We start from the raw sequence: 21,569 nt of genomic DNA on the forward strand, positions 1-21,569 counted from the left end.
GCTTTCGAATTGTAACACTTGATCCTAGAGTAACATGAATGAAAAGTTTCGTTAAAGCTAACATATCATAAAATTTACGAGGGGGTTAATAAACTATGACGACCAATAAGTTTAAAAAAAATTGAATTTTAATGAACATGACTTGTGAGTCATGACAATGTTGTCAATGTTGACAAACATTTTGGTTACAAAAAAACTGTTTTAAAGTTCATCAGTGCAGTGCACCCAGTATTTTCCCCGCTGCAATTTCTGGGTCCGAAATATTGTAAAATTAGTTCATCACTACATATTTTCCCTGGATTCAGTTTTGGTGCTTATAAATAATTTGAACTTAAATTCAATCGAAACATAACCCTCACTAAAAACTTTACAAACTATACACAATAAAGGTAAAAAAGAAAGTGCTCCCCTGTGCTTAGCACCACACCATGAAGGCATATAGGGGGTGTGGGGGTAACACCCCACACTTTCTTGATCTGGTTGTGGTTGGGGTGATGTGATCAGCATCATGCCCCTGACTGCCTTTACCCCCCAGGGTTTCCCCCAGGTACCCATGGCATTCGACGTTGGGTGGGCGCCGGGGCCACTTCCGTTAGAAAAGTTCCCGGATTTGAAATGGCCGGGGATCGAACCCGGGACCTTTAGCATGTAGTCAGATGCGTTATCGTCTGAGCCACCGTGGCCATATTAATTATACACAATAATGAAAAAAATTAAAAGTTTGCAGCAAAACTCCAGGTGGAGAAGCTAACATGTCGTAAAACGTACGAGTGAGTTCTGAATACAACTATACCGGCAGCCGGTTGACAAAAGGCAACGTGGTGAGCAGAACTGAGCGGACGAGTCCATTGCCCACGGGCTAAGGGGTGTTCGGTGAAATATGGTCATCTTGGATCATAGGTTTTATGAAAAGTTAGCTTTCTAAGGTTACAAAGTTGTTCAAAATACTGATTAATATTAGTGGGTGAGTATTCCAATCTAATTATAAGCATCAATTAACCGCTTGCTTTATTTTTTTGAGTAAACTCTGGCAGATACTAGGTACACTTTTTATATTATCCTGAGTATAACCGGGTCAAACTACTTTCTTCTCCATTTTTTTATCCCATACATACTCGTGAGAGGCTCTCTGCTGAGAAGTAGAGTAAATGTCCACTTGGAAGCAGCACCTTACTCAGCTTGATGCTTGGAATATGTAGCAGAGGAAGATTAGCAGTGATTCATGTTACTACTGCCCAGCCAGATTGCAATGTCCCCTTACATGTAGTTCAATGCTTCAGAGTTCACCACACTGTGCCTATTTAATATTTAATAATTTCAGAATCTGAACTGCATTTTCTACAATTTTAAAAACATATGTACAACATTTAAAGGCAATATATTATGTTTACTTTTATTATGATGATAAAAATGTATATTCTTCATTAGCCAAAGTATAATCGGGATAATAAAATTTGCTCATTATCATAATGTTTACAAGTGAGTGTGTTTGAACTTACATTTCATGTATACAATATTCAGAGGCAGTACATTATAAACATTTTGCAAAAATAAGTTTTCTTACATTATGTTCGTGTGTGTGTAGCCCAAGTTAACTCAGGATGATAAAACATAAGTTTTATGTTCAGTATATAGATATTCAATCTTCTTAGCTATATTCAGGTAAAATATTCATTCTTAGTAACAAGCATACAATATAGAACAAAGAAACGTGATTTAAAAAATTCCAAAATTTGGGACAGAATTTTGGAAATTACTTTGTAAGGCAAGCGGTTAACAGGGTTTTGTTTTAAAATTCAAAAACAATACTTCGGAATATTAAAATACCTGTAATACATAGTTTTTCAGATGTTGCACAAATCAATGGAAACATTGAATTTTGCCTACCTTGCAGGATAATTGGCAGGGCCATGCATATTTAGTTTTTGACAAAAACGAAATGTGAAATAACACACTATAATGTTCCTTTTTTCAAGTTTCTGAAAGTTGTGAGGGGCGATTTCCTACCATATTGTGTCACAAAATGATGCAAAATAAAATCTTACATGAAATTTAGAGTTTATTTACTGACACAAACACTTTCTCAAGTCTGAATTATCTTGCAAGTTATGCAAATTACGGAAAATTGATCAATTCAGCTGTACATGTTGGAGAAGCAAAAATACACAGGAATAAACTTGATACTCCTGATAACTACATAAATGTGCTATTAGAAGGGAAATGTTTATTTTATATAATAAATTTAGGGTTATTTTACCATTTTAACACCGAAACGTCATTTTATATACCACTTTTAATCCCAAAATGTGCCCAATTATTGTACTGAAATCTTGATGTTTTATTTGACACAACTATGTGGCCCCATTGATAAGGCACAAACAGATGCTTACTTAAAAAACTTAATTTATAGCTTTTTGTGTTATTTCCTCTCACCATGCAAAAGTGTGCCAAAAACTTCTTTTTTCACTGCTGGTATATACTACCGATATAACATTTTTTTACCACTCCTAAGTTTTTATTTACCATAATGTGCTCCTAATAATTAGATTCTGTGAAAGTTTCCTGCAGCATTTCTGCAGATGCCGTGAACAATCACAGTGCTGGAAAAGTATTGGCCAGTATTGGTAAATAATATCTAACTGATGCTTTTTGATACCACTGCCCTAATAAATTCACCTCCCTTTTTTTTTAACTCGCACAGTATCTGGTTGTCCCCAAGGAAAATGTCCAGCTGAAGAAGAAACGAAGCATACACTTTCAAAGTTTTATTTGAAATAAAAAAAAATAGTTCTGTACACATTTTCTCCATTATGAATTTCCTTGTACAAGGAATTACACTCATTGTTGGATCTTAAGCTTGTTTTTCTTCTTAAATTTCTTGTTGACAGACTTGGGTTTCTTATTTTGCAGACTTCCTTGCGCTTTCTGAACATGCTCTTTTGGATCTTCCTTGAATACTTCACCCACCGGATCAAAATTGTAATACTCTTCTGGTTGATTTTTCTCTGTATACATTCTCTGTTCTGTTCTCTCGACGTACTTCTGACTAGCTGCTTTTCTCATTAGGCTTCGTTTCTACAAGAGAGAGAGAGAAAGTGAATTACCATTGCAGTATAGATTATGAATAGGACAGCTGATAATGAATTAACACTGGAAAAAATCTGTTGGAATATCTTTCTGGCATTTTTGTATCTCACAGGGCCCACAAACATGTTGCATGATACCTTTGGGGAGCCTAATTACTAGTCTAAATGTTGGTAACAATGGTTATACATTAGCATTATTCTAGCACTATGTTTTGACACAGCACCTCTTTTCTCGTCTTCAGGTGAAGACATTTCTATTGCTGGTGGTAGGAATTGAACCTACAGCAGGCTGTGATTTTACTACAAATGTTGAGCTAATCAACTCAAAATTCGAAGTTTGCATTGATTTGCACCACTAGTATGCGGAAAAAACTGTATTCCGTAATTATGTAACCCTTAACCGGAAATAACATCCCATGATAGAATTATGAGTTTTGACATTGTAAACCTATATCCCAGTGTCCCTAGAGATAAGGCAGCTGATTGTTTACAAAGATGGCTTATGGAAAAGTAGGTGGATGCAGTAGTAACGTGGGAATATGTAAGATTGTTCCAACTGGTTACAGTACAGGATATAACTATTTCCGTTTTAATAACAAAATTTATCTACAGAAGCAAGGTTTAGCTATGGGAAACCCGGTTTCTGGGATTATCTCTAGCATTTTCTTGCACTACATTGAAAAAGTAGCCTTTGAGCAAGCGAAACATGAGGTCAAATGTTTTGGAAGATATGTCGATGACATACTGATAATCGGGGAGGAAAAAGGCCTAAATAGAGTATTTACGAGCAAGATGATGATATCAGGTATGCCAGGGAGGAAATGAAAAGTGGCGAAATTAACTTTTTAGACCTCAGAATTGTTAGCAACAAAGGGAAAGTTAGTTCATAAAGAACTAGCAGGAGACATATACATTAAGAAAGAATCGGAACACGTGGGAAGAACGAAAAACAATGTCTTTGAATTTTTATATTAGGGTGAATAGATTGTGTAATCGAAAAGGAGGAACTGTTAAAAGAGGAGAAATGAATTATGAGAATAGGAAGCAGGAATGGGTATAGGGAGAATGAAATGAGAAGGATAAGAAGAAGTGCTTATAAAATTTGTGAAAAAGAAAAAAGGGAAACACCTAGGAAAAAGGAGAGTGAGATGAGAACTAATAATGAGGGTGAAGAAGAAAAACAGAAATACAAGTTTACGGGAATCCCATACTTTAAGTGTCTCTCGGAAAAAATCGAAAAAACATTAAAAGAATAAAATGCAGGATGAAAGCCCCTCGTAACATAGATAAACACTTTACAGAGTATAAAAGGACAGGAACAGAAAGAATTAACCTTTACACTCCCGAACAGATTTACGAAAGTACCCCGGTTCTCGCCCGGGCTTCTCAAATTCGAACACTCTTTGGAGGAAAATTGTTATAACTCGAGCGATATGGGAGCAATCTGCTTCAGATAACTTTTGTTTTGCAGCTAAAACATCAGCGCGAAATTTAGTTTTCAAAGACGTTTTGTCTTTCAGCTAAAACATCAGCGCATGCAACCGTCTACAATTCAGAATGCTGGACCGAGGAAGGAGAGCTTGGGCGACACGACCCCCGAATTTCAATGAAAAAAAAATATGGAGTTTGTCCCCTCTTCTACCGCTATTTTGGGAAGAAGGCGCGAACTTCAGTATTAGTTTCAAAGAATGGACATTTCTCAAGGGAATGAAATATGTTTCATGTAAAAAACATAAAATGCGGGAAAGCATAACGAAGGGGTGAAACTCAAGTGTCAGTAAGAAATGACTTTATAATCAACTTTCAGAGGGTATATTGTGTCAAAAATAACTCATGATTCGATATTTTTTCTGTATCCTGATATCGGCAATATATCATCTCCACGATATATATTGTCAAATATCATGCTGACACGATTTATATCGCTAAAATCTCGTGACGATATATTGCTGACATGGTATATATCGCTAAAATATCGTGACGATATATATCGCCAAATATCATGATGATATATCGCAGACACAATACATATTGCCAAAATATCGTGACATTACATCGCCAACATGATATATATATATATTGCCAAAATATTGTGATTATATATGTCTAGTTGATATCACCTGCACGATATTTTTTCAATATATTGATATATTGTCTGGATGATATGTTGCCCAACAATAGCCTTTACCCTCCTGGGTTGCCCCAAGGTACCCATTTATTTGAGGCTAGCACCAATTTATGAGGCAGCTTAGATCGCCCACCCCAGGAATCGAACCTGGGTTTTCAGTGTGGCAGTCAGACACCCTACCGACTAGGTGACCACTGCTCCCCAGCAAATGAGAAAAAGTAATTAAATATATGCTCTTTTGGCCCAAATAAGCATTTTAATGGTATTCAGATGTGCACAAAATGTTACTGCTCCCAGAGAATATTACCACACCCCTCGTTTATCCACTCACTTATCCCGACTCAGTCACTGTGCAACACGACTGTCACATAATCTGCATGAAAGAAACCGTTCTCTGCCCCACACAGAATAATACATGTGTCCGAACTTTGCCCCTCCCCCCATCCCCCAAACAATTGATTTGACAAGAATAATTTTCCGTCAGTGAGTAAAAAATCGCTCATTTGCCCATAGAAAAAATAATCACTTAAGCTTATTCATTTTCAGCTTCATTCTGATAACCAAAAGACAGCATTTGTGAAAAAACTTCAGATTGAAAATAATTTACAGTGAATCTAAACGACTTCCCATTAAAGAAGAAGTGCAGTTCTTATTGTGTATCGGATAGCGGAGGTTGGCAAACCCTTCTTATTTATTTTCCATTCCAACGGTGCAGACAAGAAGGAAAAGTTTTCCACAAACAAACCCCCTCCCTGCTTTTCTTTTTTGTGGGGGCAAAGAAGCGAATGGTGATCGGAGTCCTGTTGATAATTTTCCACTTGGAGGGGGGAGGGCGAACTTTCGTTTTGTCCAAATTCTAAGGAAAGCACCATTTAGCAAGAATCGGTTTGACAACAGTGTGCTTGTCTGATCCTGGGGTAGAATCGGCCCATTGTATCTTTACGGGGAATGTAACAAGTGCAGTTTTCCCTTCCTGTCAGTCAAGAAAGGTGGGAAAAATGCAAGTTGTGCCCTGCCTCTCCTCCCTGCACTGAACCATGCCTCTTCCCTCCCTCCTCTCGCATGAAAGCCTAACATCAACCTAACATCTGGAAGTTCAGGCTCGTGTGGTGAATGAAACAGCTGTGAAAGCAAGGAAAAGGAGGGGAGAAGTCGGGTGGTCAACAGAACAGGTTTCTGCCAAATTTTAAGACATTGTCACGACTCAGAAAACATATAATGCGGGAAACGGAAGTTAGCACGAACCTCGGATAACATGATTCCCCTATGCATGTAGAATCATGGAAAATACTTCCCCCACTGAGCCTTAAGGGGGAAAGAAAGGCTAAGTATTTCTTTCCACTTCGCCATTTTCTCAGTAACTTTCAGGTTTACAGAAGAAAATGTTTACTATGTTCATTAAAATCGTATCGATGGGTGTCAATGCATGGACGATTCACAATTATTCACAATGTTATGATTTTGAAAAACATAATAAAGTAAATGAAACCTTACCCTGGCTGGAGACACATAGGATGGATTTGCCCATAGTGTTTTTCCTCCGAAGCTAGATGCAAATATTTTGATAGGTTGTAGAACAAATCGTGGACCTGAAAGGTAAAGAAATTACATTTAAGAAGGCTTTATAAAGATATACGTGGGGGTATCCAAAAGTTTTAATTATCACCATGAAATAAAAAACATACAATAGTCACTTGCAGTGGTCAAAGTTAGTTCTTCTCCACGTAGTCTCCCTGCAGAGTCACACATTTTTGCCAGCGTTTCTTCACCTGTTTCAAGCCCTCTTTGTAAAGGTCCTCCGCTTTGCTCGAAAACCACTGTTCCACTTCGAAAATGACATCCTCTCTGTCGTCAAATCGCCGCCCACGAAGTGGTTTCTTCATCTCGTGAAAGAGGAAGAAGTCGCTTGGCACAAGATCAGGTGAATAAGGTGGATGCTGCAAAAGTTCATAACCTAACCGGTGGGCGGCGACAACGGATGCTTGGACCGTATGGACGTGTGCATTGTCGGCCAGGAGACGGATGCCTTTGCTGATCATGCCATGACGTTTTTGTTTCAATGCATCATGCAGTTTCTCCAGAAGGTTGACGGTCTCGCCCTTCCGAAGGTAATCTGTTAAGATTACCCCGCGGCTATCCCAAAAAATGGACAGCATCACCTTCCCGGCAGAGTTCTGGACCTTCGCCTTCTTGGGAGGGGGAAGGATGGATGTTTCCACTCCTTGTTCATTTCTTTGGTCTCCGGATCGTAGAGGTATACCCAGTACTCGACCATAGTGACGAGACAAGCAAAAAAATAGTCTTCTTTCCGTTCCAACAGAGTCAAATTCTGCTGGGAAAAGTCGTGGCGAGTTTGCTTTTGAAGAGGTGTCAACAAGCGAGGTACCCAGCATGCAGACACCTTATTCATGTGCAGTTCCTCATGAATAATCCTCCACGCACTTCCGTAACTTAGTCCAGTCCGCCATCACTTTTTCCATGGCCGATCTTCTGTCGTCGAGGATAACGGCCTCCACTTTCTTCACCATGGCAAGATCATCCTTGATTGAGGGTCTACCCGCTCGTGGCTCGTCTGTCAGGGACATGTGACCACTTTGAAAGTTCCTCTTCCACCTCACAACCGTGTCACGTAATGGGCTTTCATCCCCATACACAGCTTTCATTTCGTCGTGGATTTGGCGTGCGCTGTTGCCCTTCAAATGGAGGAACTTTATGACACTTCGGGCTTCAATTTTGTTCATCATGCAGGTTGATGTCTTCTACAGCCTTTGGAAACAAAACTACGTTAGACAAAGATTTGATATTTGCACAAGTATGCATGGCAATGACTGATTTTGCACAAAAAGTTTCATGTAAATATCTCTATAACTTCTTTATTATAATTAAAACTTTTGGATACCCCCTCGTATGCATTCCAATGCTCACACTATGAATTATACTTTCAATAGAGAAAAAAAAGGTAAAACTTCAGTATGGTCCCAACACCTCTCACTCGTTTCTTTCGTCATTTTTAACATTCGTACTTACCTATTTTGCATTACGAAAGATTATTCAAGGTGGTATTTTGCTTTCTTCACAAAAAGAGGAGTAATTATTCTTGTTCCTTATTTCGCTTCCGTAAGACACAACATGGCGAGACAGCTTGACTAGCATGGTATGCAGTGTTTCCAACCTTGTCAACTGAAAAATCCCCACAAACCATGCATGCTTAGCCGCACAAACCATTCACGGATAGCCTCAATTCATGAATAGCCCCACGATCCATGCACAGCATAGTTAGGTTAGGTTCGGTTACGTTAGGCAAACATAGTTAAAATTGTCATCTTCTTGCCAAAAACGGTGTGGTTGGAAACACTAACAGGGAGTTACGTCATCAAACATTCACAACATTTGGTTCACGTAGTGTAAGGAAATGAAAGGAACGACAATTGTGCGTCGGAGAGATATTTCTGTTCAAAAATACATAATTTCCCGGTGAAATAGATTGCACGATGAAAGAAAATACCTCCACGAACTTCTAAATGCTACAGAATCTCATTTCCGTAAGTAGTATCTTGTGTAAAAATGAAGAAATCCATTGGGACCATACCGAAGTTTTACCAAAAAAAATATTTAGGATTTGAACTCGAGGCCTGACACACACTGCATAACTAGCTAATTCACAGGTTTAATGTACAAGTTAGCAATTGAAAAGAAAATTAGTGCTTTACTGAGGGCCAATGATCTCTGTTTCTCTGTTGACAGGGTTTCTCTTATACTGACGCATGAAGGCAGGTGCGGTTGGCCCTATAGCGCACACGATCAGTGAACCCCCAGTAATATACGATAATCACCTTGAGAATTAACAATAAACAATGTCTTTACATTTTCACATTATTTCGCTAAAAATTCTACACACTAAGTCATGTATTTGTGCCCGTAACACGGCGAACTCCTTTGCTGAGAAGAAGAAACCGCGAATCGGCCACCCTGATACAGACCCTCAGTTGAACCCCCACAGGACAGCTCGTGCCATTGTGAAAGCTTCGTGCGGGAGCAGAAGCTCGAGGAGGGTATAGGACAAAATACATGGAAGATGAAATTGCAGAACCTATGTCTCCACCCAACGGTCATGCGCAGTTCGTTCTCTCGCAGAAGCCGCAGGACAAGGCTCCGTTCTCGCTGCTTCCTCCCTTCCAGTGTTGCTGCGTGGGGTTCAAGTTTGAAGCACACACATTGCATATTCAATCTTCTCTTTGTGTCATTTTTGTACCGAACTTCTTGGAATAAATGCAAGATTGTGTCAAAGATGAATGAGTGGAAACAAATAAAAGCTGGAATTAGATGCGATGAATGAAAATGAAGGAGATACATTACCAAAATAGCTCGTGCATGCATTCAGGGTTTTTTCCTTAAAGGTGGAAACACTTCGGGTTCGCGAAAGAGAAACAATGGCATGAAGACGTGACTCGCTGTCGCTCGGTGTCAATCGTCTCAAGTTTGTTAGTTTTTTAAGTGTTTGGATACTTGTTGATGCTGCGGTGAACAGAGGGATGGACTTTACCTAGGTTATGTCATTTGATGCAGTGTAGGCGTTGCTGTCCGCGCAGAAATGCACATAATTAACGTAAACAAACTTCCTTGTCCACTGAAAAAAAGCGTGTGCTGGTCGACCAGCCCCGAATTTGAACAAACCTGTCGCGTATCAATGAAAGGGTCTCAGGTTCGATTTCCAGCATGCACATGCCATTAGTTGCCATTTCCCTTTAATAAATGTAGGACCAGTTCTGATTAGTCGGCATGGACATCCGGAAGGGGAAAAGGGGGCCGCCCCCCATGATGGAAATTGAATGTGAACCAAAAATTATATATTACACGCATATAATTTAATTTCAGTCACAGTAATTTTTGGTAATTATTATAAAAGCCTTGCAGTAACTTCAGACTGAAGGAGTGTTTTTTGCTCCTCCTGGGGAAAAAAATATATTACTTGCCCCTACTTGAGGTTTCAGCCCTAAATTAATTCGCACACCCCTAATACAAAACCTTATACTCCCAGATAAAAAAAAATTCTGGACAAATCTTTTAAGCCCTCCCCCCATCCTTTTGTTAGGCGAAGGAAGTTTATTTTGTGGAAACTGAATATATGTCACATGACTTCAGTGAACCCCCGGGTAAATAATGCACGGGCTGCGCCTGCATGAAGGTTCAAAGTTTGTTGTAAGACCACTTCAAAGTTAAATGAAACTGGACCCAGAGTTTAACGTGGGATCTGAAAAAACTGTGTGCATTCACCTGGTATCAAACCTGGGTCCTCTTCATTTATGTTGTCACTAAGCCACTGGAGAGGCCCTGATATGGTGACAAATCTATAAAACATCTATAATTTTAATTATACACAAGGCATATACAAAAAGCACTAAAGTTGATTTAATAGACACACATTGCACACATGACAAGAACAATAATATTGAATAAAAATAACACAAATTCATGCCACTTGTAACTACAAAATGCAATAAGGTTCACCTATTTCCACAACAGAGCCATCCTCTTCCATTATTTGATAATTCCTGAACCAGATTCTCTGATCCAGAATAGAGAATGTCATGACATGGTCAATAAAAGGTTGGCTCTTTGGATGATAGTGAGGAGTTGAAAATATCTGCAAAGGAAACACACAAACTTTAGCTTCACATATAATACTCAATTTACAAATGACACACACCTTTGCACTTATAAAACTTAACATTCTGATATCTACATAAATGTGCTATTAGAAAGGGAATGTTTATGTTTACTAATAAAGTATAATTTTCAAGTTAAATTTGGGATTTTATTCACCATGTTTAACAATGAAATGGCATTTTATGTACTGCTTTTGATCCCAAAATGTGTGTACCTTTTTGAACTGACATTTTGATATTTTATTCACCATAAATATATATGTGGCTCTAATAATGAGTGTATACTTGTTAATTTAAAAAATATGGTCATTGAAATTAGATGAATCTTTTTGTATAACCCCATATTTTAGAAATTAGGCTAATGGGATAGGAATTGCTCATTATTAAGTGTATTCCAAAGACCATACTGCGATCTACCATCTTGAAGAAAGATACATATATATATATATATTATTTTACAATGCCTTTTTAACCTCAATGTTCATTACAATGCTGAAAATGCAACAGATGGAGAACTCAAGTGTAATATTTACTAAAAAAAAAAAAATGGCCGAACATTGACAAACATAAAACCACACATTGAAAATTAACTTAGCAAAATTTGACTTTTGAAATATAATAGAAAAAAAAAGAAAAAAAAAACGGCCAAATGTGAACGTCACCTCGCATTCACAAGTAAGTTTCCAGTTCCTGTGTTGCTTTTGACTTACTTATTGATTTCCAAGGTTCATTGACTATGTATCTGGATGTAAGATCTACCACACAGATACCACAAACTTTGACATGGTGAACAGCGTTTTCCTCACACCATGAAAATGTTTTCATTATATAAGACGAGCAATTAATTACCTGAACAAAAAGTTCCTTAATAAGTTTATAATGTGGTTCTGCTTCGAAGTTTGGATCAAAGGACAACAATGGTCTCGAACCTTTCAAACAATTCCCTGATAAGTTAAGCTGTTCCATCGTATGAACTGGAAAACAGAAATAAATAAAAAATTAACACTAGATCATTTTGTTACAAAATATACAACATGAACACCTTTCAATTCTGCCATGTGTACAGAGGGTTGCCTTAATTATTACCCAGCAAATTGTCCATGATTTTTCTATTCATTTTTCTATTACGTTGTGGACGTTTTTAAGGAATATACTTGCATTGATGTTGGTACAGAGGTTGTTTATTGCTTCTTCGACATTTGGTTTTAATTTTTTAATTTGAGATTTCTTACCTGATGGTAAGAGACCTGTAGGAAGGCCAAGACGAAGATGGAGGGACAACGTTGAGATGGAACTAAGGGAAATCGGTAGGGATGGAAAAGAGTATATAGATCTTGCTCAAGATAGGGAAAGATGGTAGGCCTGTGTTGCTGCAGCCATGAACCTTCGGGTTTAAGAAGGCTAGAGTTAGTTAGAGATTTCGTGAAGCAAAATGAATGAACATGATGATGGATGATTTGTTTGATTATATTTGTGCGATAGGCGATATCCACCCCTGAAATATACTCTTCATAAAATTACATTTAAAACTGCATTGGTAAAATTTTATATCAATGTACAGTAAAATCCCGATTTTACATTACAGCACACATTCAAACTTTGTGGTTCCAATAAAGCAGAGTTTTACAAATTTCTGGTAGTATTGAGCTGATTCAGATGCATAGGTATTGACCGATAGCAGCTGTTATCAGTTGGAATTATTTACCAAAACTTTTCCTTTGTTTTGATAGCTAGTTTAAAATGTGCCACATAACACTTTTGCAGAACCTACGTATCCTGGAAGTTATGCTTCCATTGATTTTGTACCAATATCAGTGGCAAAACTATTTTTTGATTACAAAACAGGTATCTTTATACTATGATGTAATTTTTCTATATTTTACACCAAAACGGTGGTAAATTCATGCTTAAAATCACAGTAGAATACTCATTCACTAACAGGGCCTCCCCGATGGTGCAGTGGTAGCATTGCCCCTTGTAATCAAGGTGTCCCGGGCTCGATACTCGGTGGAGGCACATAGTGGTCCGTTCCCACTTTAAACTGTCCAGTCCAGCCTCAATTAGCCTTTCTGTGCATAACATGGACTTAAAACTCAATACCAATCACTCACTAATATTAACCAATATTTTGAACACCTTTTAACTTTAACAATTTTCAAGCATTGAGATCGACATTGGTGGTAATTGGTAGGAGAATCGCTATCAGCTCAGTCCTAATTTTAAGTTTTCTTTTTACCTTAGTACCCTGAAAAATACGAAATTGAGGTAAATTGAGGTAGAGCAAAGATAATGGTAGGCAAATTGTCCACCGCTATTTTCATTACGTTTTTATTCTACATCCTGTGTTGTTTTAAGGAATGAAACCATGTTGGTTCAAAGCAGGCATTGTTATCTGCTTATTGACGTCATTATTTCAATTCATTGAAATCACATTTGTAATACAGACCAAATGAAAATATTGGTGGGCAATTCGTCTACTGTTTACTTCGCCGTTGGGTGTACCACCGTATTGTTACCATACGCACAAATATAAATCTTTTATGAAACAACGGGAATATATCCACAATTTCCTATTTGAAGGAGGAGGGGGAGAAGATTGTAAGGTATCATCTGGTGAAATGTAACGATTCATTGACACAGTGTGGATGTTGATGAAGTACTTACCATTTTCAACAAGAAATTTTGCAGAAGGTCCATCTGGAATGTTGGAAAACCACGCATACAGATCTCTATGCTTCACACTCTCAAAGAAGACACACTTATTGCAATGTCTCATTTCACACATCTGGAAAACATCAACATTCAATGGTTAATGAACAAAGCAGGACATGCCCAATTGGAAGTACACATTAAAAACTTAATAAAACTCATGGACATTGACAATATCAAATGTCTTACAGGGTGAAAATTTTGTCCTCCCCTATGCTGATAGGTTAGTTAGGATTATTGGCAGATTTAGGGGGAGGGGCACATCCCAAAAGGAATTAATAAATATTACAAAAAGTATTAATGGCATTATGTTAAAAAAGACCAAACAATAAATACTCTAGCAATCCTTTTCCAGATAGTAGCAGAATACAGCAAAGTTGAGCACAAATACATAAATAGGGACTTGCTGGTAATAAAGCAATAACATTAACTGGACAGAAAGCAAGAGCATTCTACGTCAAATAATTTCAGTTTTGCCTGAGGAAATGAATTCTCACAAGCTCATATTCAGTGATCGGATTTACATGTAGTAAAAAGTGTAAGATATGCAAATATATATTTTAGGGGCGAGCCGATACCAATGTATTGGTTGGAATTCATCTACCGATACTTTTCCGGCATTTTAGTCTTTCACGGGGCCACCCAAAAGTCTATCCTAGAAATTATGCAAAATTCAAACCTTTTATTTTGCATCAATTTTGCACTAAAAACTGCACTTTGTGATTACATAACATATATTTTGATATTCTGAAATAATTCTTGAACATTCTGAAGCAAATGTCTTAGTAAATTGATGCATATAATTGGAGAAGAATATTTACACACCAATGGTGATCAATATTTTGAACAAATTTTTATCATTGCAATTTTCAGGTATCGGTATTGGCTCAACTCTAACATATTTAGTTCTTTTAATCAAAATATGAAATTAAATAAGGACCTACAATTGTCAAAAATGGCAATTTTCATTAAGCAAGCTACTCACCTAGCTGAATAAAATATACGAGGGTCGCTGGAAAAGTTTCTGCAAACTACCACCAACAGTGGCATTAGTGTTCCCCTCTTTTTTATGTTTAAATTATCTTTGATCGTTTGTTTAAGCCTATTCGTTTATTTTCCACAGCAGTTTCAAGAGTAGTTTCATGTGAGAAATGGAAATTTCTCGTGAACACTTTCGGGCGATAATTTTTTATGATTTCAAATGTAGTTTAACACTGAAACAATGCATCGAGCAAGTTCATTTGGCTTTTGGGGATGAAGCAGCATCCAATAGGACTGTGTACAATTTGTTTTCTGAATTCCAGTGTGGTCGCACATTTTCAGTGATTAATTTCGTGAAGGTCGTCCATCCACGTCTGTTGTTGCCAGTAATGTTGATGCTGTGCGTGAAATGATTGAGAGAGATCGGCATGTGACATACTGTGAGATTCAGGCATCCTTGAACATTGACATGAAAGCACTATATACGATTGTGCATGGTCATCTAAACGTATGGAAAGTTTCAAGCCGTTGGATCCCACACAACTTGACCGAAGCTCAAAAACAGGCTCGTGTAAATTGGTGTAAAGAAATGCTCAAAAAATTCAACCAAGGCAAGTCAAATTTGGTATACTACATCGTTACAGGGGATGAAACTTGGATCTATTCATACGAACCCAAAACTAAATTGCAATCCACTGTTTGGGTGTTTTAAAGTGAGCTGAAACCAACAAATGTTGGTTGTTCGAGGAGTGCTGCCAAGCAAATGAATGCTTGTTTCTTCGGTTATAAAGGACATGTGGCAACAATAGCTTTAGAAGTTCGAAGGACTGTAAATCCTGAGTGGTATACAACAATTTGTTTGCCAGAGGTCATCAATGAATTGCGTAAAACAAACCCAAATTGTCGTATTATTCTTCACCACGACAACGCCAGTTCCCACTCAGCACACCAAACTGTTGATTTTTTGTCCAGTAAAAATGTCGAATTAATGACTCATTGTTCGTACTCACATGATTTATCACCTAATGACTTCTTTTTGTTCCCACACATGAAAAATAAGATGCGTGGTGAGTGATTTGTGTCACCTGAAGCAGATGTTGGCACATTCCGAACAGCGGTTTCTGAGCTATCAGCTTCAGAGTGGAAAATATGCTTTCAAAATTGGTTTGAGTATGCAAAAGTGTATTGATCTTAAGGGTGAATACTTTGAAAAATAATAAAGCCATTCCCAGAATTTCACATGTCTTTATTCATATTGATTGCAGAAACTTTTCCAGCAGCCCTCGTATTAGGCTTATGTGACATTAACTGTAATGTAAAATCCAAACACAAAAAATGGATTACATAACTTACTTTTGAGTAGTGAATCGTGAATCTCCTATTGTTCCTAAAGACTTGTTTATATTGACATGAAGCAAGGCGAGTATATAAGCAATTGATTTTTTATGTGAAATCTTGAGCTTGCATTCTTTGTCTTTGACAAGAATATTAAAATAACAGATGTAATGTCTATTCTCGAAGATTTAAAAATAAAGAGTACAAAACGAACAAAATACAGATGAACTGTAAACCTTGATGCTTAAAACAAGGAAAGAAAATGGAATATATGCCGGAAAAGGTTTGTAAAATATGGCATTATATGTTAAAAAGAAGAAAAAATGTGCTAAAAGCTAATACAGAATACAGGGTAATTCAAAATGAATGGTGCAAATTTACATAGTTATTATGCTGTTATTATTTATGGTAGAAAATCAGACAAGGCATCAAAATGAAGAAAAACTGTGGAAGTTTTACTCACATTACAAAGATTCAACATGGGAACCACATGTAATGTGGTAAACGTTCAAACGATAATCAAGTACATGCTATGCATGAGACATCAAGTCATTGTCCATGGTTTTGAAGACACTAATCTTTCGGAAGGGTGAAACATGTGCATTACTACCAAAACGCATGTGGAAATGTCTCTGTACCATTGTGAGTGAATCAGTTCTTGATAGCTCCAACACACAATACACCTTCTACTGGTCACTAGCCGTTTTGCAACACTGGCGATCCTAGTAGAACAGCGGAAAAGCAGCATAAGCCCAGTAAGTGAGAAGAAAACTTCCTGAGTTTTTCTTTATATTGAGGCCATGTTTGATTTTCTATCATAAATAGTTACATCATAATAACTGTGAAAAGTTGCACCATTCATTTTGAATTACCCTGTACATGGATAATAAAAACAGCATTTTTGGAGCTTACATACCACAATTCGCAAAAAACAACATAACATTAACTTTAGCATTCTATGAAGATATGTATTTACATATAAATCCGTTCCCTGCTTATATTCTTCTGTAATCATTGTTACTAGAAAAACTAATAACTACTACTAATTTACAACATCTACTAGTGCTATTATTTTATAATCAAACAGCTCTGGGTTCATTTCTTGATGGAGTTACATACCACTTTGAAGGTCCAGTCCCGATTACTTTATCTGACCACAAATTGTGCCTAAACGAAGCTTTGTAATTGTAAAAAAAAATCTAGATGCACCTATGGTTGGGACAGGACCTACAGTTTTAAGCGGGAATGATTCTCTATGCATTGCATCTTCATCAGCCCAGTCTAGTTGGATGCACTTTTTGACACTCGGTGCGGTGCAGGTGTATCCAGTGTCAGGGTGGTGCAAGGAAATGACGTTCAACCAACTAGATGGAAAGCGGTGTCGAAGTTCAGAAGATTCAACAAATGCCTGTCTGCTGCTTTAAACGGTCATTTGATTAGTTAGGATGCACCACGTGACCATACACCACACTTGCACTGGTCCGGAAGGTAGTGATGACACTAAATACACAAATTGACTCCAAATCAACGAACTAGACGACTCCGTGTAGCACCGTGCAACCAACTAGACGTGGCTATCAGGAACTAAAGCCAGGAACTCTTGATGCAAGACAACAGTATTAGACATACATCATCAAGAGAGCCCATTTCGAACAAGATAAATGTAAACTAACCTTAGGAAACTACAACATGGATGTTTAGAAAAATGAGTAGATACAAAATTTGGTAACAGTTCCGTATATCGGAGACACATTCCTTCATTTTTACAGAAGAAACTACTTACGAAAATGAATTTCTCTAAGGTTTCCAACATTCGTGGCGGTACTTTCTTTCATCATGGAATCTATTTGACTGGGAATCATCTATTTTTCAAGAGAAATATCTCACCGACGCACAAGTGTCATTGCTTTCGCTACGTGAACCGGATGCTGAATACGTTTGATGCCGTAACCCCCTGTCAGTGTTTCCAACCCCCTTATTTTAACTAGGCTTGACTAACCTAACCAAACCTTATCGGAAATGGTTCGTGGGGCTATCAGTCAGCTACCTGTGTATAATGTACAATTTGCACATGTGACTAACACGATAGTGGGTATTTTTCAGTGAAGAAGGTTGGAAACACTGCATAACCACAACGGTAGTCAAGCTGTGTCCGCCATATTCTGTGTTACGGAAGCGAAGAAAGGAATAACAAAAATTACTCTCTATGTGAGAAATTGTGTTTGTTTTCATGTAAAAAGCATAATGGCACCTTGAACTATGTTCCGCAATACAAAATTGGTAAGTACGAACCATGCGAAACACAAAATATCCGATTTTAATGCGTCTCTGATATACGGAACTCTTACCAAAATTCATATATGACTCATACATGCAGACAAATACAAATTTTGCATTCCGAGCTTTGTTTACTCCACTCAAGTTCTACTGAGCTATTTAATAATCTTTACCTCATTAATAACTGTGATAGCACGATTTTTCTCCATTTTATTCTCAGACTTTGAGTGGGGAAGCAAGGTCCTTAAGTTGAACATTAAATGCCTATCTTGAAATGTTATTCCTCTCACGGCAAAAATCAGAACACGCTGCCTGTTGATCCATTTTGCCTAAAAAGAAACACAGTTTATGTACTTAGGATAAAGATTCACTTATAACATGCATTTGTAATCAGTCAAAAATTCCAAATAGATACTGCTGTACTGGTAGCTAAGATTAAACCAACATATATTGCATGTGATATAAGAATGGGCGGCTTAAGCGCTGGTCGATCTGGGGGAGTGCCACCCATAGAGGGTGCCCCCTTGAGTAGCGCCACAACCTTATTTCTAATTACATAGGCATGGCTATTTCTTTATAATACAATTGGATTTGTGTATACAATAATTAATTGATGTTACCACTGCATAAAATAATAAGTAAATTGCAAAATCATGTAGTACATACCTACAATAATAAGTTCCTTAGCGGTAACACTAAAGTATTTAAAAAAATAAGGCTATTATCCTTCATTATTAAAACTAGGGGTAGAAAACCACAGGGCACCTGGTCAGCATGGCACCTGAATTTTCAAATGCAGTGCTACAAAAATATATATTTTTGATATATCAAATTCACTTGTGGAAATTTTCATTACTTTAAAAAAAAAAAAGAAAAAAAAGAGTATTTTTTTTTAATGTTTGTGTGTTTTCTGTATCACGAGTATCGTTATATCAGAATAATGAAAATGCCATTATAAATTTTTGAACTGTTGCGAGCCAAATTTTAAAATCTATGGTGTATGGTAGAATAGGCTATATATACAGGGTGTTTCCGGGCTGATGATACAAACTTTCAGGGATGATGGAGAAGGGCACATGTATCGATTTGAGATAAGGAACCCTGGTCCGGAAACTATTCAGTCGAAAGTTATAAGAGAAAATCGGTGTATGAAGATGTAATACTTTTTATTACTTGCACAAGTTTCACAAGCTGCTACATTCACAACAGTTGTTCAAAGTGGCGTCCCCCAGCTTCACTGCAGGCAGGACATCGTCGCACAAAGTTTTGTCCAGACACCTGTCGAGACTGAAGAGCATCTCCTGGCAAGAATTCTCGCTGAATGTGACATTGTTCGAAAGACCCTGAGGTTGTTCCATTGGGTATGCCAGTACTTTGTGCGAGGATGTCATGCCTGCAGCGAAGCTGGGGGACGCCACTTTGAACAACTGTTGTGGATGTAGCAGCTTGTGAAACTTGTGCAAGTAATAAAAAGTATTACATCTTCATACACCGATTTTCACTTATAACTTTCGACTGAATCGTTTCCGGGGTAAATGTTTACTATCCTTCGGACACCTGTGGGGCTATGCGTCAATGGTTTGTGGGGCTATGCGAGAATGGTGTGTGGGGCTACGAATATTTTTTTCGAAACCAATTTTTAACTATTGTAACCTATGCGTGGCCCTACCGGTAAGAGTCTAGTTTACGTCCTTTTCCTAAGGAATACGTGTCATATATCGTTGGAAAGGTTATTTTATAAGGAATTCAACAAAGTAAATCCCAAGGCGAGGAAAAATTTCCTGGAGGAGAAAATCGAGAAAAACCGATGTTGTCCGGATATGCGTGATTGAACGTACTGAGGACATTTTTCGATGATGAAGCACATATTTAGGGGTGAATTGAGTGCTAATGGAACCTAATGAATGGTTAGTGACACAAAGTGTAAAAAGAAAAACTTACTTACCCTACAGATGAAAGCGCCGGCTGTCTGCTAGCACGGTTTTGTAAACGGGCAAGAAGGACGTAAACTAGACTCTAGCCGCCCTACCTAACCTAACCTTACCGGAAATGGTTCGTGGGGCTATGTACGAAATCTGTTCGAAGGATAGTAAACAAGTACAAAAAAAAAAAAAAAATTATTTGCTAACTTACGCTGTAGTGCAATTTGAACTTAGAATTTTCGAAATTTCGTACATACAAACTTAAAAGACGGCAATATTACAGCAAAAGATCATAGTCGCCAGGCTGAAATTTCTATTATTTTTACGCTGGACGAAATTTTGATGTGTTGGATTGATTGATGTAGTTTGTTTTACTCTGCTTTCTGGCACTAATCGCAAAATGAGGATAAAACTGATGAAGGGGCACTCTGAAGGAACACCGATGACCAGGCCGGGATTTGAACCGGGACCCCCAGGAGTCGCACCGCTCTGTCACGGAGATCGGTAATCGGGATTGACGTGTTCGAGTTACGTCATACCTAAGTTCTAACAGTTGCTTTCACAATAAAAAAAAAATATGTATAGGACAGTTCTGAAAAATGAGAGGAAGATGCCCAAGTACACAGGCACAAAGAGGAAATAAAATGTATTTCTTACCCGTTTGGGAGGGGGATCATCTGATCTTCTTGCTGTTGGTGGTAATTTTTTCGCCTCCTCCTCACTATCAGTCTCACTATCCGCGAGTTGCCGTTTCTTTGCTTTTCCCATTACAAAAATTTAAACACACACGTGCACTATTGATACCACTCTTGTTTTTTGATGCAGTTAGTGATGGGTCATTCGTGAACGAGTCGTTCAAAAGTAACGACTCTCTCTTGTGAGCGGTGAACGACTCGTTCACCAGAATTGAACGACACGTTCAAAGAGTCGTATGTGTGCCACGACTCCTCCGCCCGCCAAGCAACTATTATTCCATTATTCCCTCTCCTTTCCACGAATTTTGCGAGGAAGGCGCATGCGCAAGTGTATACTCGCCTGGCGGCCGGAATTTTTGAAAGAAAGCAAGTCGATTCTGCGGGCAGCAAATGGGGACTGGAGAGGAGAGGGAGGGGGGGTCCTCTCTGTTCCTTTTCCCTACCCCCAGTTGAGTAAAGCTGGCTGAAACGTGCCGTGTACGATGAGAGGGGAAGGAGCATGCTCGCGAGTCGACTCTTTCCTTCGTTCAAAGAGTCGTGGCACACTTTAGCGACTCTTTGAACGAAGGAAAGAGTCGACTCGCGAGCTCGCGACTCGCGAGTGTTGTTTCCAGAGAGAGAGCGCGCAACCTCAGCCCATGACGGGCAGCGAAGAACAGCCAACAAATTTGTCCTGTAGTTTCAAGTTCGGCCAAACCATTAGCGCTAAAATTACAAGAAATTAAATGTTAGTAAAAGTATTAGGGGAGTCTTGTAAAAATTTTGGGAAG

At 38.1% G+C, this 21,569-nt stretch overlaps 1 protein-coding gene across 1 annotated transcript; it reads right to left on the reverse strand.

Annotated features, from left to right (window-relative positions):
- Positions 1-2,732: 2,732 nt before the first annotated feature.
- On the reverse strand, positions 2,733-20,923 carry LOC145979845 (ribosome biogenesis protein BRX1 homolog). The gene is made up of 7 exons (XM_083112880.1): positions 20,762-20,923; positions 18,356-18,511; positions 13,545-13,665; positions 11,730-11,854; positions 10,723-10,858; positions 6,709-6,803; positions 2,733-3,075 (listed from the first exon to the last, which is right to left on the reverse strand). Exons 1-7 carry the CDS (start codon positions 20,870-20,872, stop codon positions 2,839-2,841), a joined length of 981 nt encoding a protein of 326 aa, XP_082969006.1. The 5' UTR covers positions 20,873-20,923; the 3' UTR covers positions 2,733-2,838.
- Positions 20,924-21,569: the final 646 nt, after the last annotated feature.

Source organism: Lepisma saccharinum, chromosome 26 (assembly GCF_977018435.1).
Source record: "Lepisma saccharinum chromosome 26, izLepSacc3.1, whole genome shotgun sequence".
NCBI lineage: Eukaryota > Metazoa > Arthropoda > Insecta > Zygentoma > Lepismatidae > Lepisma > Lepisma saccharinum.

Excerpts from the sequence above, each read along its gene's own strand:
- LOC145979845 (XM_083112880.1), bottom strand. The coding sequence starts at position 20,872 with ATGGGAAAAGCAAAGAAACGGCAACTCGCGGATAGTGAGACTGATAGT. Across the intron at positions 11,855-13,544 it reads AAAATTTCTTGTTGAAAATG|TTCATACGATGGAACAGCTT; the intron begins GTAAGTACTTCA and ends TCTGTTTTCCAG. Across the intron at positions 6,804-10,722 it reads TGGCTCTGTTGTGGAAATAG|GTCCACGATTTGTTCTACAA; the intron begins GTGAACCTTATT and ends TTTACCTTTCAG.